Source organism: Meriones unguiculatus, chromosome X, assembly GCF_030254825.1.
Source record: "Meriones unguiculatus strain TT.TT164.6M chromosome X, Bangor_MerUng_6.1, whole genome shotgun sequence".
NCBI classification, from domain to species: domain Eukaryota; kingdom Metazoa; phylum Chordata; class Mammalia; order Rodentia; family Muridae; genus Meriones; species Meriones unguiculatus.
In genome coordinates, this window is record NC_083369.1 from 97,993,629 (window position 1) to 98,012,781 (window position 19,153).

General features: G+C 40.0%; 1 protein-coding gene across 2 annotated transcripts in view; it reads left to right on the forward strand.

Moving 5' to 3' along the window:
• Slc9a6 (solute carrier family 9 member A6) overlaps positions 1–19,153 on the forward strand; it is a 66,586-nt gene that overhangs the window by 32,126 nt on the left and 15,307 nt on the right. For both annotated transcript variants that reach the window (XM_060375455.1, XM_060375454.1), the window contains exons 8-12: positions 3,780–3,885; positions 4,161–4,249; positions 7,286–7,399; positions 14,156–14,267; positions 15,480–15,633. In XM_060375455.1, coding sequence (XP_060231438.1) covers positions 3,780–3,885; positions 4,161–4,249; positions 7,286–7,399; positions 14,156–14,267; positions 15,480–15,633 — 575 coding nt within the window. The remainder of the gene's footprint in view (positions 1–3,779; positions 3,886–4,160; positions 4,250–7,285; positions 7,400–14,155; positions 14,268–15,479; positions 15,634–19,153) is intronic.

Consider the following 19,153-nt stretch of genomic DNA (forward strand, 5'->3'; position numbering starts at 1 on the left):
TATAGGAAATATTATGAGAAGCCTTAACCCCCTCGTTGAAACATCCTGCGTCAGTTCTAGAACTAGCAGTGGTGGTGTCCGAGGTCTGAGTAGGTTCAGGAGACCATTGCCCCCAGGGGCGAGACGTGCTCAATGCCAATTGACTAACTCCATGTTTTCCTCCACTTTTGAAAGTCATTTAAGGTTCTTAAATTATTTTTTTTCCCTTTTTTTTAAAAACTTTCATCAATTACACTTTATTCATTCTGCATCCCCCCAAAAGCCCCTCCCTCCTCCCCTCCCAGTCCCACCCTCCCTCCTCCCTCTGCTTGCATGCCACTCCCCAAGTCCACTAATAGGGGAGGTTCTCCTCTCCTTTCTGATCTTAGTCTGTCAGTTCACATCAAAAGTGGCTGCATTGTCCTCTACTATGGCCTGGTAAGGCTGCTCCCCCACAGAGGGAGGTGATCAAAGAGCAGGCCAATCAGATTATGTCAGAGGCAGTCCCTCTTCACATTACTATGTAACCCAATTGGACTCTGAACTGCCCTGGGCTACATCTGTGCAGGGGTTCTGGGTTATCTCCATGAATAGTCCTTGGTTGGAGTATGAGTCTCTGGGAAGTTCCCTGTGTTCAAATTTTCTTGTTCTGTTGCTCTCCTTGTGGAGACCCTGTCCTCTCCAGCTCTTACTATTTCCCAGTTCTTACCTAAAATTCCGTTCACCTGCCCAACAGTTGCCCATCAGGCTCAGCATCTGCTTTGATAGTCTGAAGGGCAGAGGCTTTCAGAGGCCCTCTGTGGTAGGTTCCTAGGTTCTTTCCTGTTTTCTTCTTCTTCTGATGTCCATCCTCTTTGCCTTTCCGGATGGGGATTGGACATTTTAGTTAGGGTCCTCTCTCTTGCTTAGTTTCTTTAGATGCACAGGTTTTAGTGGGTTTGTCCTATGTTGTATGTCTATATGAGTGAGTATATACCATGTGTGTCTTTTTGCTTCTGGGACAACTCACTCAGGATGATCCTTTCCAGATCCCACCATTTACCTGCAAATTTCATGATTTCCTTATTTTTCATTGCTGAGTAATATTCCATTGTGTAGATGTACCACAATTTCTGCATCCATTCTTCAGTTGAGGGGCATCTGGGTTGTTTCCAGCTTCTGGCTATTACAAATAAAGCTGCTACAAACATGATTGAGCAAATGTCCTTTTTGTGTACTTGAGCCTCTTTTGGATATATGCCCAGTAGTGGTATGGCTGGATCTTGAGGAAGCACTATTCCTAGTTGTCTGAGAAAGCGCCAGATTGATTTCCAGAGTGGTTGTACAAGTTTACATTCCCACCAGCAGTGCAGAAGGGTTCCACTTTCTCTACAACCTCTCCAGCATGTGTTGTCACTTGAGTTTTTAATCTTGGCCATTCTCGTGGGTGTAAGGTGAAATCTCAGGGTTGTTTTGATTTGCATTTCCCTAATGGCTAGTGAGGTTGAGCATTTCTTTCATTTCTTTTAAGTGCTTCTCTGCCATTTGGTGTTCCTCTACAGAGAATTCTCTGTTTAGCTCTGTTCCCCATTTTTTAAGTGGATTACTTGGTTTGCTGCTTTTCAGACCTTCTTATATTTAGGCTCATGCCATCTCACCAAAAGCAATCTACAGATTCAACACAATTCCCATCAAATTACCAACACAATTCTTTACAGACCTAGAAAGAAAAATTCTCAACTTCATATGGAATAACAAGAAACCCAGAATTGCTAAAACAATCCCCTACAATAAAAGATCTTCCGGAGGTATCTCCATCCCTGATCTTAAGTTGTACTATAGAGCAACAGTTTTAAAAACTGCATGGTACTGGCATAGAAACAGAATGGTGGATTAATGGAACTGAACAGAGGACCCAGAAATAAACCCACACACTTATGGACACCTGATCTTTCACAAAGACGCCAAAACCATATAATGGAAAAAAGATAGCATCTTCAACAAATGGTGCTGGTCTAACTGGATGTCTACATGTAGAAAAATGAAAATAGATCCATACTTGTCACCCTGCACAAAACTGAAGTCCAAGTGGATCAAAGACCTCAACATAAAACCAGACACATTAAATCGGCTTGAAAAAAAAGTGGGAAATACCCTAGAACAACTGAGATTCTTTCTTCCATCTCTTATAGTCTGTTGGATATGCTTACATTTATAGTTTCTGTTTTCTTCCCTAAGTGCTCCCTCTCCATTATTCCTGTTTGTGTTTTCTTTAATGTTTCCATTTCCATCTTCAGACCTTAAACCATTTTGTTGATTTCCTTCACCTGTTTGTATTTTTCTGGTTTTTATTGAATTCCTTCACCTGTTTGTTTGAACTTTCTTTTGTTTCTTTTATTTCTTTCTGTGATGTCCTCTCTAAAGGCCACAAACTGTTTGGCTGTATCTTCTTGTATTTCTTTACAGATTTTGTTTGTTTCCTCCATTATCATCTTCATAAGCATAGATTTAAAGTCATCTTCTTGAATTTCAAGTGTATCTATGGCTACTTTCCTTTGGATAACTGAGTTCTAGAGATGCCATGTTGCTTTGGCTTTTGTTGATTGTGCTTTTAGGCTGGCCTCTACTCATCTGGCTGTCTCAGGTGTTGGCTGTTAGTTTCTGATGCCTGCTGTAGTCCTGTGGTGGGGGGAATCCCCTTGGCAAGAAGGTGGTTGTTCCTGAAGGCACCCTCCTCAGCTTTTTGGGTGTGGTTCCAAATGGTTGGTGCTTCTCAGGGAATTGCCACAACACACACAGTCCTATGTGCTCACTGGGCTCCTTGGGAGTCTAGGGGTTTTCCTCTCTCTGGGAGAAGTCCTGGAGACAGCTGCCCTGCCACTGGTTTTCTTGCTGTGAATTTAGTGAGTGGCTGCTGCTGCTCATACACTGTGTTTGCTGAGCACAGACCACTTGAAGAACTAGGGAGTGCTGAGGTTTGGTCTAGCTAAGGAGACAGGTTGAGCTTTGAAGCACTGTCTGGGGGCTGATCTTGTGACTCCCAGGTGTCACTGGGTCTTAGATTGGAGCTCTGTGCCCCAGTACCCAAGAGGTAATCAGTGGTGGGTGAGTGCAGCACACAGGCATGTGGCTGGAGGCTGAGCCCCTGAGCCTGTGTGAACTGAGGAACTTTTCCAGAGATTAGCTGGGTGTCCTGAGGTCAGATCTGATATTTACTGCACTTTGGGTTTTTCTCACGACTGGGAGACCCACTCTATGGTGGTTTGGGGTCCACAGTTCAGTCTGGGATGGTGAGTAGAGCAGGCAGAAGCAGGCTAGTGGCTCTGCCCTGGTAACTGAGTGCTACAGGAACCTGGAAACTTTTCTGGGTTGGGAGGGGAGTTGGCTGCATGACCTGACATAAGCACTGATTGCCTCCTTCTCTGTGGAGTTTCCTCTCACCTGGGAAACCCAGGTTTTAGTGTTGTGAGGCCCACAGTTCAGTCTGAGAAGGTGATCAGAGCACGCAGTCCCGTGGCTCTGTGCTGGCAACCTAGTGCCTGTCAGGATGTTGGAACTCTTCTGGGGTTTAGCTGGGTGATCTGAGATCAGACCTGATTGCTTCCCACACCATGGGGTTTCCTCTCACCTGGGAACACAGTTGCAGGTGTTTGGGGGCCTACCGTTTGGTCTGTTGGTAGCTGTGCAGTCACTGCTGCCCTGCTGATCAGACACAGTGTGTTCTTGGCACTGCCATCTTGGATCTTCCCCCATGACTGTTATTTTTCTAGTCGTATTTATGTATGATTATGAGATCTTGTTACCAAGCTTAACAGTCTTACGTGACAAAATTCACCAAGCTGCGGGAATTCCAGTTGCTGGAGACAGGTCTGTTCTTCTTGATGTCCTGGAGCACCTTCCTTTTGGCGGAAGCATGGGGTTTCACAGGTAGGTAACTTTCTTTGCATTGTAAGCCCCTATAAGGAATGGCTTAGAGGGCCACTTTTCTAAGTGGACCAAATACTTTAGTGTATGAACTCACTTGTCAGTGTTGGGAGTCAGGTTGGAGGTTCAAATGTAAAAGAGATTTTCAGTGGAAGCAACTGATTCCAAATTAAATGAAAATGTCAGCACTATGCATGGAATCTACTGTGAAATAAGAGGCTAAGTATAAAATTTGCAATCCCTCCTTTTCTGTGAACTGGACTTTTCTGTCTTTGCAGGTGTGGTTGCAGTATTGTTTTGTGGCATCACACAAGCACATTATACGTACAATAATTTATCCACAGAGTCTCAGCATAGAACTAAGCAGGTAAGGGAAACTTTCTAATTGGTGAAAAAAAATTTCCTCCTCTTAACAAAACAAATTTTTTCAATGTCTATGATCATTTCAAGGTGATACCTTCTCTTCCTTTGGCTCTAGAAATGGATGGGACCAGAAGGTTGCAGGTAGCATCTCCTAGGGTAACAATCAGTTAGCAGAGCAACCAGACACAGTTACTATTGGACTTCCAATACCCAGTCAGTTGACTCCCTCTTCTCTTAGTTTTTCCCTAACCCAAGGGCTGCTAAGAGGAATGATTTGAAGGCCCACTCTGACTTGATTCAGCTTTTGGCTGTGCAGTGTAGAAAAGGTTAATTTTGTTGTTGTTGTTGTTGTTGTTTTTGTTGAGGCAGAGTTTCTTTGTGTAGCCCTGGCTGTCCTAGGACTTGCCTTGGAGACCAGGCTGTCCTGGAACTCAAAGAGATCCACTAGCCTTTGCCTCCCAAGTGCTGGGGTTAAAGGCATACACCACTACCACCTAACAAAAAAAGGTTAATTTTTTATCTGGATTTGCTGAGCTACACAGATACTAAGTTTCCTGCAATCTTCCTTTAGGTCCTGCAATACAGCTACTTTCAGGAGCTTCAGGGGACTGTCATTGACTGGTCTCTTCATGAGCAGGCTACCTGAAAAGAATTCTGAAGGAATTAGACATTAGGAATATAATTTTCTAGTCTTAGGAGGTACAGAAGGAAAATTAGCAAACAAAATGTAATAGGAATATGTGCATACTTGATGACTGTAGTGAGAACTAGGGACTTCCAGTTTTGCAGAAGGCTAGTAAAGGTGAGTTGAGTCTAGAAAGGACCAATGCTAAAGCAAAACAGCTCTCCCTCTCTCTCTCTTTCATTCTCTGTCCTTTCATCCCTCCCTCCATTTATCCCTCTCTCACCCCCCCCTTTGTCCTGGAGCTACAAAGTAGTGTACATGTTTTTCCCAACACACTTCAAAGGAAATTAGGTCCCCCTCCATTTACATGAAGGTTACAAATCCCTTTTGCCAAATATTTTAATACAGTAAATGTACCAAAGAAAAATAGCCAGAAAGTTGGTTGTTTTTAGATAGCAAGATAGGGCATAAAAACAGCAAACTAAGCCTTGTTCGTGATGTGAAGCTTGCATGCAGAAATACACAAACAGAAAGAGAGCGACAGAGAGAGAGAGACTGTGACTGCTTTTGTGCTAAAGTGGCCAAGGTAAGTTGTGACAGAGACTTTGTGCTTGCAAAGTTTCACATGTTTACTCTTTGGTTTTGCTAGCCCCTGTGCTCAGAATTAGAGCTGAGACATAGATCTAGATCCACTATGGCTCTGCACACCAAATCTATTATCAGGTTTTCTCTGTGTTTCAGTTTTGTCCTCTTAAAATAAAGATATAATACTACTTTGTCCTGAATCATGAGATTAAAATGTGACAGTGTGCATGGAATCTTTACTTAGTACTGTAATCAGGCCCACAGTAAGAAGGAAAGAAACTTTACTTATTGCCATTACAGAAGCACATAGGAATAAGAATATGTTAAGAAATTCATAGAAAGTATATGCTTATCTTAATATTTGTTCTTATTTTTAATAATAAGCCAATTCTACTTTTTTGTTCAGTTTTGGAGATAGAATCCAGGTCTCTTATTTGGTGGGTAAGTGCTGTACCATTGAGCTACAGCCCCAGACCTTCCAATTCTGCATTAAAAACATTTTTAATTCTGCTTTTGAAAGAAGTAAGTAAGCCAGGTGTGTAGCATATACCTATAATAAAAAAAAATATTTGGGAATAGGGGAGATGACTCAGTGGGTAAAAGTGCTTGATGTGTAAGTGTGGGGACCTGAGTTCAAATCTTCAAAATGCACGTGTAAGTTGGATACATGACACGAGTGTCTGTAATCCCAGTGCTCCTAACAGAAGATGGGCTGTAGAGACAAGAAAATCTACAGAAGCCTGACAGTCAGCTAGCCTGCTATCCACAGCAAATAATCAACAGAGACCCTGTCTCAGACAAGCTAGAAGGCAAGGACTAACACCTGACGTTGCTCTCTGAGCTTCCCATGCATGCTGTAACACATGTATTTACATTCATGTACACAGCATACATGTACACAGACACACAAATGAATGTCTTAGGAATTGGAAGCAGGACAATGTGGAGTTCAAGGCCACCCTAAGCTATGTAGTAAGACTCTGTTCCAAGACTTTCCTCCAGACAACAACAAAAGCTCAAAACAGGAATTTACTTGCTGAAAGCAACAGAGCTAGCCAGTAGGGAAAGTGTGCTTTAAGCCTAGGCATTCAGACTCCTGAGCTCAGGTTCCCTATCTCTTCCCTATTGTTATCTCTTTCCTAATGTTATGACTACTGGGAAAGATACAGAAAAGGTAGCGTTTATGGAGGGCCTTAATTTTCTTGGAAAAGTCTTACACACTTGCTGTAGAAACAGTGATGTGAATGGCTGGGCCATGACAGGCATCAGGGGAGGGTGCTCAGTACATACTATCATAGAGAAGCCCTGTTTCTATGAGTCTTAGTTTCTAAAATGAGAGGCTCAACCTTAGTGAAATAGTAAAGGTAACAACACAGCAGTGATATGACAGATGTCGTCCAGCATCCTCTGTCAGGGCAAAGAAGTTGAACTGTGTTTTGTGGCTTAGAGAAGAAAATCTCTTCAAGCTCATTTTAATAGAGATTCACTGGGTAGGGATGATAAATGGGCATGAAGGACTTACCATTTAGGTTTCAAAATCATATATAGAAAGTGATGAAAGCTAGGCTAGGGCACTCAAGAAGAAATATTGGGTTTGGAGGAGGAGAGTAGTTGATGATGGGCACTGTGAGAGGGGTGCTGATGAGGGAAGGCGAGGGTACAACATTTATGGCTCTTTCTGTAGGTTTGCAAATGCCATCTGTACATGTGCTCCCTTGTGAATCATGTGCTTTCTGGTGTATCTATTAACTGTACTTGTTTAACATGTCTGTTACTCATGTTTTCACAGTGTGACACTTGCTTACTGGAACCTTTGAAATTTCGTTTCAGTTGTTTGAACTTCTCAACTTCTTAGCGGAGAATTTCATCTTTTCTTACATGGGGCTGACGCTGTTCACCTTCCAGAATCATGTCTTTAACCCAACATTTGTTGTAGGAGCATTTGTATCCTTTATCATATATCTGTTTTGAAAACTTAATTGAGCTCTTCATGTGGTTCTGTGCATGTGGTTGATAAAATATTTAAATGTGTGTATTTTTTTTTTTCTGGGAAAACAAAGATATCAACTGTTTTACTCAGTTCCATTTTAATCTATTTTTCTGCCCTATTTCTATTTGAAATTTATTGTCCAAAAAAGTTGGCAGACTAGAATGACAGAAAAGTCTCTTCCTATTCTGCTTCAAAGGTGAAAGTATTTGTTCTTAGGTAGGCCTGGTGCCATGTAACTGTCATCCATGTGAAGGTGAGAAGACCTGAAGTGTGAAGCCATCTTCACTCACCCTGTGTCAAAATCAAATTTGAAAATGGAGCAATGGAGTAGCTTGAGGTAAACTGCTTCCCTAGAGGAAAGCTCTGATTTTCATCTCCAGCACAGCACAACCAAAGGAACAAAAACTGCCCTGTTACTATGGGGTGGGCAGGGGAGAGAGAGAGAGAGAGAGAAAACAAGAGACAGAAAACAAGAGAGAGAGAAGGATGGATAGGGAGAGGGAGCAGTTGGATATGGGAACAGTTAGAATCTATGCCACAGGGTAGTGTGTCAAAGATGAGAAAGGTTGAATAAGGACTGTTGTTTCCCATCTTTTTCTTTGTTTCATATAAATGAGCACTTTTACCTTTAAAGGCAACTCGAGGGGCCAGCAAGGTAGCGCTGAGAATAAAGATGCTTGTCACCATGACTGACAATCTCAGTGTATTCCTTGGAACCCATGTGGTAGAAGTTGATAACTGTCTCCTGCAAGTTGGCTTCTGACCTCCACACTTGTGTTTTGGCAAGAATAAATACATGTAGTAAACTAAATAAATAAAAAAGTAAAACCAACTTGAACATGAAAGATGGGGACAGTAAGACTCTAAAGTATATAGAGAGGAATTGGCCTCTGCTTGGGCCAGCTTCCCCAGTTGGTGAAAGAAATACAGAGAACATGGGGTTTCTAGCTGATGGCTTCTGTTTTCATAAAGTGGGGAATGATATTGCCTGCTGAGAGTAAACTAGAAAGGTGTACAAGTTATTTGTTGTATAAGACATTATCTGGAAATGTACCAGTCTTTAACTCAAATAGTGTATGGGGGGTTAAGAACCCTGGGATATCTTAGCTGGTGACTTTCAGGAGGCTGTAGTGACATGGTTAGCTAGTGTGGTACTGAGGACTTACCCGGGTCTGGAGCAACCATGCCAACCTCATTTACATGGCTGTCTACAGAAAGGACCATCTTTCTGTAAGAACTTCACAGAAGTTTCAGTATGGATTTCACAGAGTGAGTGAGCTGAAAGAATCCAAGAACAGAAGCCAAGGTGCCTTTTATGGACTAATGTTGGAGGTGAAATCTCAGCAGTGCTCTGCTGGACATATAGACCATATAGTATGAGTGGGGATTACACAGCCTGTGAGTACTATATACCAGGCATTGGGCACAATCTTGGAGGCTGGCTTGCACAGTTAGGAGTTTATGGGAAGGTAAAGAGAAAGTTTATGAAATAGTCATGGGAAGTTAGGAGAGAGCTGACCAAAGAATTGCAACATGATTGCACAGCATTAAATGGGGACTTACTTGATTTTGAGGAGTATGGTATTTGCAAGATATTAATCTTCCATCTTATGTGACTTTGTCCAGAAAGATGTAGCAGAAAGCACAGAAAAGAAAGAAGCATTGGATCCATTGAGTTTTGTGGTTTTGTTGAAAGAGTATGATAGAAATGGGAAAAAAGCAAAGCAGATGTAGGCTGCAGGAAGAGTGTCTCCACCATATGGAGAAGAAGTGAAATAAAGAAAGAAGGAGGTTGACCATCAGAGGCAAGCTTAGAATAGTCTTTGGACTGAAGAGCCTAGGGAGCTGGACTGATCACAGTCTGATAGTTGAACTTGAAATGTGGAAGGAAAGATTGTAGTCAGGGAAATGAATACTTAAAAAAGTGCCTTTCAAAAGAAGTGTTAACACACTTCAGAATCCAGATTCTGACCAAGAGAGCAGTAAATTTTTTAAAAACTTAAACGCATACAAGATCCATGTTAGAAAGTGAGATTAATTAAAAGCATACAAGATATGTGTTAGAAAGTGTGATTTTACTGACATGCCATTCTGCAGTCTTATAGCAAAATGACAAAGTCCTGCAAGTGTGAGTTCTGTAGCTTAAGAGCTTGTCACTATTGGAATTTTTTAAGTAATCACAGTTGTTTAATCTACAGCAGCTAATGTAGAAATAAGCTTAGTCATGAGGTTTCTGAGTCTGTTAGGATTTGAAATTTTCAATAAAGAATAGATGATAATTATTTTTTAAATATTTTTTATTTTCAAATAATTTTATACATTTACTTGTATCCCAGCTGTAGCCCTCTCCCTCTTTTCCTCCTAATCCTCCCCTCCCTCCCTCATGTCCTCCCTGCCCCCTTCCAAGTCCACTAAGAAGGGGTGTCCTCCTCTCCTTCCATATGATAATGATTCTTAACAGATCAAAATTGTCCAGTCTCTGGTAGCCTGGGTTACATGACAACTAAAATGAACCCAGGTTAAAATGTGCTAAAGGAAACAAAAGTTTATTTATGTAAAAGTCTGAGCTTATATGACTGGGGAGTTGTTAGGAACACAGGCAGCCCTGGAGCTTGTTGCTCTCCTTAGGGAGTTGTCTGCATTCTTGTGGTCCATGGCATCTAACTTTTGTGCCTCCTAATTACCTTTAAGGGCACTGTCCAAAAGTGTGCGAACCACTAGTACATAACAAAGCCAGCAACACCTACCTGCAAGGGAAGCTAAGAATCATACTCTCTATGAGAGTGGCTGTATGCTCAAAAATTGGAGCTAAAAGGGAGGAGGGTCTTGTACTTAGAAGGAAAGACTAGGTATGGATTTGTGAAAACATGGCCTCTCATGCCTTATTGCTGCTGTTACCTTTTCTTTCTTTCTTTCTTTCTTTCTTTCTTTCTTTCTTTCTTTCTTTCTTTCTTTCTTTCTTTCTTTCTTTCTTTCTCTGTCTTTCTTTTTGAGACAGGCTTTCTCTGTGTAGCCTTAGATGTACCTTTTCTTTCTTTTTTAATGTAATTTCTTTCAGAAATGTCATTTTAATATATTTTATATTTACAAAAAGAATAATGAAGGTAGTTCAGAAAGCTGTCCTATACCCCATAGCCCATTTCCCCCTGTTAACCCCTCACATCAGCATAGTACATTTGTCTCAAGGATCGAGCCTGTGGTGATGCAGTAAGTAAACTTGATGCTCATCCCAAGTCCCATGCCTTTCTTCTAGTGTGCTTGTGCTATATCAAGGTCCCACCAAGGACAGTGCATTATATTTGCTTTGTAGGCGTCTTTGGCTTCCATTTGACTGACATTTTCTCAGTTGTTCTTACTTTTTATGAGCCCTGAAAATTTTGAGAGGACTGACCAGGCATTTTGTAGAGTGTTCTCCAATTGGGGTTTGTCTGATGTATTCCCCCAGGATTACAGTGGATTACATGTATTCTTTTGGAGGAATACTAGGGAAATAAAATACCATTGTCATTATATCATGTCAAGGGTACATATATTTTAACATGTTAACGTTGATGCTAGTCTTAGTAACATGGCTGACAGGTTTCCCCATTGTGAAGTGACTCCTGGTTTTGTTTTGTTTTCCTTCCTTTCTTCTCTCTCTCTCTGCTGCTTCAGCTGCTGTTTATTGACATTCAGGTGGGTACTATAGCAACAGGCCTGGAGATGCTACAGAATAAAAGGTGGGGAACGGAGTGCACAAGGATGAATGGGAGAAGCCAAAGCTGTTAAGAAAGCAAGTCAGGGCCAGGACCAAAGGTCATGTACACTTGAGCCCTAGGACTTCGGCTGTCGAGTGCCTACTGTTGTTTGTCTCCTGACTCCAGGCCAGGACTGGAAGTGCTCTGGGCAGCTTTCTGCAGGAGCAAAGTATACAGAGATGTTGCTGCCCCTTTGTGATAAAGTCAGAGGGTTTCCAGTCCTGCATTCCTCCATTACCCCTAGCTCAGCTAGGGCCATAAGATAGCTAGCTAGCCTCTATTCCATTTTTCAGTGGCATTAATTTTGTCTAGTGTCCCAGCCCACCAGTGCCATACTACTGCCCAGAGTGAGCACTAAAAGCATTGCTGGCCTAATGGAGGGGTGGGGAAGGGGATGGAACATGGACTAGAAGAGGGGCTCCGGAGGGCCATAATGGCATAGGCACTACACACATGGCATTGGTAAAGCCAGAGCCAGGGTACTACCCGGTTAGCACATCTCCCTTCTTGAAGAAGCTTCGGGCCTTGCCAGCATTCATGGTGAAGTTTACACAAAGGTCAACATCCTCGTGCTTTTCTTTCTATCTTGCCCTACTTGCAAAAAGAGCCATCCATGCAGTCCACATCTAGCGAGCATGGAGATAGGACTAAATTTTTCCGAAATTGCTTGTAGCTCTTTACATGGGAGACTTATCTCCCTCGCTTGATGTTTGTTTCAGTTGTTTATAGCATTTATATATTATTTTTATGAATAATACTTAATTATATTATACATTAAAATATTTACAACATTTTTAAGTTTTGTTGTTCAGACTGTCCCAGCTTTAACCATTAGGAGCTTGTTCCGTAGATTACCACTTCCATTTGACATGCCTTGTCATTGTAGTTTGGGGATGTTTATACCACTTTCTTACTTTCTGGAGCTGCAAAATGCTTCTCCTAATTTTGTGCATTTTCTGCTTTAGCCTAAGAACTGTCTGTTTCTCTAAAGAGCTCTGGTTCCTTTTGTTGGGAAAAATGGTTTAGGAAACCAAGATTTGAGCTTTGGGTGTGCTTAGGACACCAAATATTCTTTTTTCTAGACCCTGTCAATAGAAGTCCTATCCACGTATATAACAAGTCACATGCACACACATACAGCCATAAGTATTTTGGGTTGTAATTGTCTGCCTTTTCCATCATGAGGTTGTACTGATGTCTCCAACTATAACCTATTACCAATATCAGCCAACCATCTTCCCTTGTTGGTCGTACACTTCTGTCCTAACCATAAAAAAAACCTGACTGCTGGCACCTTCCATCCAATTATTTAGTTGTTTGGTTGCAGTATATGTAGATGGTCATGTGCTGCTTAAAGGTGGGGTTACGTTTGGAGAAATGTGTCACCAGGTGGTTTTGTTATTGTGTGAGCATCATAGAATATATTTACATAAACCTACATGATGTAAATCAGTTATTGAGAGGAACTTGTTGGTTCAGTTAGAACACTCAATAAAGATGAGATATATAGGGCTGTTGCTGGTATAACAGCATTTTGTTTCATAGTAAACTTTTTAACGCATGCCATGGGATACAAGTGGATATCAGGGGACAACTTTCAAGACTCAATTCTCTCCTTCCACTATGTGGGTCCCAGGAAATGACCTAAGATTGTCAGAGTTAGTAGCAAGCACATTTACCTACTGAGCAATCTTCCATGCCCAGTTTTTTTTTTTTTGTGATAAGTAGAAAGAATGCACTAAAATAATGTCAGACAGTATGATAGTAAACATGTAAACCAGTAACAGTCCCTTATTACCAGATTTTATGTACTACATATAATTGTATATGCTGTTCTTGTGTACGAAAGGCAGTATAGTACGTCTGTTTGTGCTAGCATCAGCATAGACACATGAATAATATTATAATGTCATTAGGCAATAAGATAAGACCCTTTAGCTCCATTATACTTAGATGGGACCACCATGGTATAAGCACTCTTTCTTTGCATGAACTCTTATGTGGTACATGGCTACATTAGACTGCTAATATTGTTAACTATTATTTCCCTGGAAAACAGCATAAAAAACTCCATCAAACAGCATATCCTTTTCTCTCCTTTTGGTGGTTTTCATTTGTTATTGTTCAGATGGGGTCCGAGGTAACCCAGGCTAGCTTTAAACTCGCTCTTCAGCCAATGCCAATGTTGAATTCTTGCCCTCCTGATTCTACCTCTAATGCCCAGCTAATGAGAATATAATTTTCACTTGCAGTTCCTTTTGCCCTTGGCCTTACAATTGCACTGTCTTTTAACAGTAATTACATCAGCACTATTTCAACCATGCTACTTTGTTTTTAATATTACATTTCCCTTTCTAATCCTTTCAGGAAATGTGATGGGGATGACATTGTGAACCCTGCAGTAAAATTTACAATTGCAAAGCACAGGTTTCTGTAGACAATGAATGGAGAAAAAGACACCAAAATTGTTTCTTAGTGAAGTCCCATCTGAACTGACATGAAATCTGACCTTTTTTGAAGATTGGAAATGAGTGTACATTTAGTGAGAGCCAGCAGGCCTTTGCAGGAAGTTCATCAGCATAAAGTGACAAAGCTGCCCTTTTTTGTGTATGTTCTTAGGAAGGAAGAGGGCATTTAGCTAGACTCTTTTTCCTATCAGCACTGCAGTAGAATTGAATGACTTTGTGATGCTGTAATGAAGAAAGTTCTCATTTATGCATTCTTTCCTTCACTTAATGAATTTCCTACATGTTGGACATACACTATCAAGTTTGGTAGCGACTAACCAAGCATGAGTATTTTAATTTAAATTCATTTAAATGAAATAAAATCAAAAGGACAGTTCCTAAATCATCCTGACTATTCCAGCTGCTCTGTAAACACAATAGACAGTGTCCTTGCTCACCTCCTTGAATGTATAGATTAAATGACCAGTAGTAAAAGAAATGATCCTTAACCCCTTAATAATTTCAGATTGCTATTTTCTTGGGAAGAGCTGCTAATATTTACCCCTTGTCTCTCTTACTTAATTTGGGTAGAAGAAGTAAGATTGGATCAAATTTTCAACACATGATGATGTTTGCTGGTAAGTTTCAATTTTCTCTCTTATCTCCCCCTGCCCCCACCAATCTACTGTTCATGCTTGCGATGGAAGTGCTGTGTCAGAAACACTGAGACTGCATCCTCAAATAGAAAACGTTCCTTATCATCTCCCATTCCCTTCTGTGGAAACTTTGGTTCCAAAATATGTCACACAAAGTAAAGAAGTTAAAGGTGAATACATTTTTTACAGAAAAGCCTGCAAGTGAATGTTGATAGCAGTTCTATCCATAATTGCCAAAACCATGAAACTAGTTTACTTGTTTCCCTTTTTCAGTACTGGGGATTGAAGCTAGTGCCTCATGCATGCTAAGCAAATACTCTACCATTAAAATATGTATATCAATATCATCTATATCTACATCCCTTCAGCCTCTTCCTTTTAACAAAACATTTTGCTTTTTAACATGGGATCTAAGTTGTGTAGACTGGCTTTGAACTTTTTCTGTAGTCCAAGGAAGCCTGGATTTATCTGTGACTGTCCTGCTTGAGTCTCCCATGTAACTGGGATTACATGATCTGAATCAGGAGACCTGGCATTTGTTCGTCTTTCAATGGGAAAATGGGGCAGGGAAGGACTTGATAAATCTATGCTGTGGAAAATTACTAAATAATAAAAAGAACATTTATTTACATTGTGGCATAGATGAGTCTTAAAAGTGTTATGTTGGATGAAAAAAGACAGTCTCAAATTCTACATGTATGATTTTATTGATATAATGATTTAAAACACGCACATACAATATTAGTGATGGAGAGCAGGTCAGGGTGGTGAAGAGGTTGAGCTAAGAGACGGCACAAAGTAATTTGCACAGGAAGAGTAAAATGCTCTGTCTTGGTTGTGGCAGTGGCCATACCTTTCTATGCATTGCCAAAACATTTTAAGCTGAATTAACTATACATAAGTTACCACATTTTAAAGAATTATTAAGAGATCAATGTGTGGTAGTAGGCACATGCAATCCCAGCATTTGGGTCACTGGTATTTGGAATTTGAGAAGAGCCTGGGCTATATTAGCAAAATCCTGTCTGAAAACGAAAGCCAGTACTTTATGTTAAATCTGTCAATTATTCTTTACATGTGTTAATATTTATTTCATATTTGTATATATATTTTCTTAAGTATTGAGGTTATGTTTTATATCTCTTGAGTTTATATAGCCTGCATTGACAATGAGTACTTTTGTATTCCCTGTAGGCCTCCGTGGTGCAATGGCATTTGCCTTGGCCATTCGAGATACTGCCACTTATGCACGACAAATGATGTTCAGCACCACACTCCTGATTGTGTTTTTTACTGTGTGGGTGTTTGGTGGTGGTACCACTGCCATGCTGTCGTGCTTGCATATAAGGTAAGTAGGAACGGAGGACCTCATCTTCATATTCCATTTTAATTCACTTTACTTTTATTTTTAGTCATGAGAAGATTCTAAACTGTGGGAAATCTAAGTTTTTTTTCCCCTAAAAAGTACATATTATAGGAAAAAATGAAACTGCAAGAAAAAGAAATGAAAAGCATTGCTACCATTCTGAAAGATTAGCATTCCAGACCTTTGCTATGCATTTTATACATTTTAGCAAATGGGCAACACTAAAGTGCTCTTTTATCCTGGTTTTGAAATGTAATAATGGAAGAAAGTGGACATTTGCACTGGTAAATAACTTCATATTATATGAACAGCTGTATGTATCCTGGCTTATTCCTATTGTAGTAGTTTATATTGTTTTTAGGCTTTGGCTATTTCCATCTGAGGGCTTTGCTGTTACTGTTACTATTACCAGATGAATGCTCTGACGACACTGTGCCACCATGCTCCTGTTTAATTATTTCTTTAGGATTCATTTCCAGAAGTGGAATTAATTGATCCATAAGCTATGCATGTATTTAAGGCTTTTGACTAGGTTACCAGATTCGATTCTTCGGCAGTGTGTGTCCCATTTACTCCAACGCTAATCGATACTAGACAGTAGCTTTCCTTTTCATCTTTGTGATCAGCACCATCTCTAACCTAACAAGCCAACAAAGGCCAAAATCCAGTAGTCAATGGTCTTCAGTGTGTCCTGCTTAATGTGTTCAGTTTAAAATATCTCTTGCCTCTCTGGAGTTCTGCATTTGTTTCCATGGATACAGCAGCTTGTGTCTGAAGCCTTTGTAGTTTGTAGTTCTGTGTTTGACTGAAACTTCATAGGTGTTAAGAGTTATCAAACTTCCAGGACATGTATGCCTCATTCGGAAAACAGTGTTTCACCTCTTAGAGAATCTGTCACCTGTTTCTTTAACTTTCTATTATGCCTTTTATTATTGCAAAGATAAGCTAGCACTGAATTATACAGTGAATGTTGTTAATGTATTAATCTCTCTTTACTATTCAAATCCCTTTCTTCTAATTGTTATGCTGTTTTTGTGTGTACTAGATAATGTAATGCAGCATATGCTTTTATAAGTCCAATACTTTTCTTTAACCCAACTTATTACTTATAGGAGGACTTGACATTAATTAAGCACCTACTATGTGCCAGACATTCTGTTAAGTGTGTTTAACATGTTTATCTAATAATAGTAACTGTTTTACAAAAAAAAAAAAAGAGCTTTAAAAAAGGTTGTTAAATGTTCACTATCAGACAGATAATTAAATGGTAGCCTCTGCTTAGTGCCTTCAGACAATGGTACTTCAAGAAATTAATGTGGTAAACTTTGAAAGGACTAAACTCCTTTTCTCTAAAGCTTATAACTAAAGACTCTTCCAGGGAGAGTAAAACAAAGCGTGTGATAGCTTAGAAGAACTAATACTCGTCAATAGAGAATCAGTTCTGTTCCCCTCACGGCTCTCTACACAGAACAAACAATATTTCCCTGTTTTACCATCCTCCTCAAACGAGGAAACAAAATCCCACCTACTCACACTGAGTTTTATCTACATCACTAGGTTTGAAAGCTCTTTGGCTGGCCCCATCTTGCTTGCCTTGCAGCACAGTTGGAGGCCTAGTTATATCCATTTTGTCTTAGACTACTTCTTGGTTTCTTGTTTTATTGCAGTGGTTTGGGCTGTTTGTGAAAAATGCTATGTGTTAATTTTCAAAACATGTTTTTAGTTGGAGTAGAAGCATATCACTTTCTTCCCTCCAGTCCTAGGTACCTTCCTCTAGCCCCTCACATGTCCCTCCACCCTTAAGCAAGACTATATATTTTTATAGTCCTTACTGGATATTTTTAATGCAGTGAAGACTAGCATGTCAAACAGCTGTGAAACAGTCTTAATTTTTACAATATAATTCACATTATTGCTTTAATTTTTAAACTATTGGCTTAAAATGTTATCATATTTACCTAATAGTTATATCAGTAATCTTATATCTTTATTTTAACTCTTACTAAATTATTAATAATTAGCATAAATAGAAAACATCAGTATATTTGTGGCATTTACTAATGCTGTAATGATTATTAGTTTATCTTTATATTGACATTTAAAGCCTAGACGTTGTCTTATCCTCTCTACCTATATTTGGGAGTAAAGGCATAGGCTATATTTTAAGCGTCTCTTTCCTTCCCTCTCATTTTTGTGTATAATCATGAAGTTGTTGATGAGTTGGGACCACTGAAGACTTGTGTGCACACAAATTTAACCTTTTCATTTGTGCACAAAAATTTAACCTTTTCATTCTTGATCCCTCCTTAATTTTGGGCAAGGCCTTTGACTTTTTAGAGCCTCAGTTTTTACATCTGCAGCATGACACCTATCTCTTGGAGTTGGGAGGATTTGGTGAGCTAATTTCTGCAAAGCTCTTTGCACAAGATTTCAAGCATACCTTTGACATACCTACTCAGTCAGTATCCACTGAGCACTAGCTGTGTCATAGATACTCTTGTTTCAGCCACCAACTCACTGGGTATTAGCAGATTATTTTGTCTCCTCAGGGGATATTTGAAAATATTTGGAGTAATTGTTTGATGGCCAAAACTAGGAGAAAGGGCTGCCATTGCTGTCTAGTTGGCAAAGGTCAGCATCCTGTTAAGCATCCTACAGGGCACAGAATAGACTCTTGTCTTGACCTGCAATTCAAGAATTATCTGGCCAAAAATGTCAGTAGTGCTAAAATTAAGTAACCATATTCAAAAGGACAGTGAGTTAAAAAAAAAAAAAGAAAGAAAATATAAAAAGAAAAAGAAAAGAAAGAAAAAAAGTCTTTTTTCCCATTTAGTGGGAAAAATGATAATAAAGAAATAAATGAACATGACAGTGTTAGATGTTATTACTAAATGTGAAAGAAATCAAGGTGCTGTGATAGTGACTGGAAATGGGGTATATTAATATGAAGAAGCCAGGGACAGTCTCTTGGAGAGGTTATATTTAAGCTCAGTCTGCCTGAGTGGCAAGACCCTGCCAGTTCAACGATGACCAGGAAGAGCAGTCCAGACAGAGGGAAAAATCAGCAGCAAAGGCCCCAAGGCAGGAGCAGATGTGGCCTGTTTGACACAGAGAAAAGCTTACATGGTGAGAATGATCAAATGGTAAGTAGAAAAAAAAAAAAAGTGGACAAGACCCTAAGGGGTCAGGATTCTGAAAACTACCTGTGAAGGACCAGGAGGAAAAGTATTTGACCTCCCCAGTTGTATGATCTTTGTCTCAGCTCCCCATATCTGGTGTGAAAGCAGCAGCCACAAGAGCTATAGAATCACGTAGTATGGCCGAATTCCAAAAAGGCCTTATTTACCACTGGATGTGCACGAGGACTGTAGTTTGGCCCTCCTACTGCAGGATCATTGAAGACTTCGGATACGAAAATACAGTGAAAACCTTGAGGACATTAAAGGAAGGGAATGACATGATCTAATTTCCAGTGTAAAAAGATCATGCCCCTCTGTCTTAG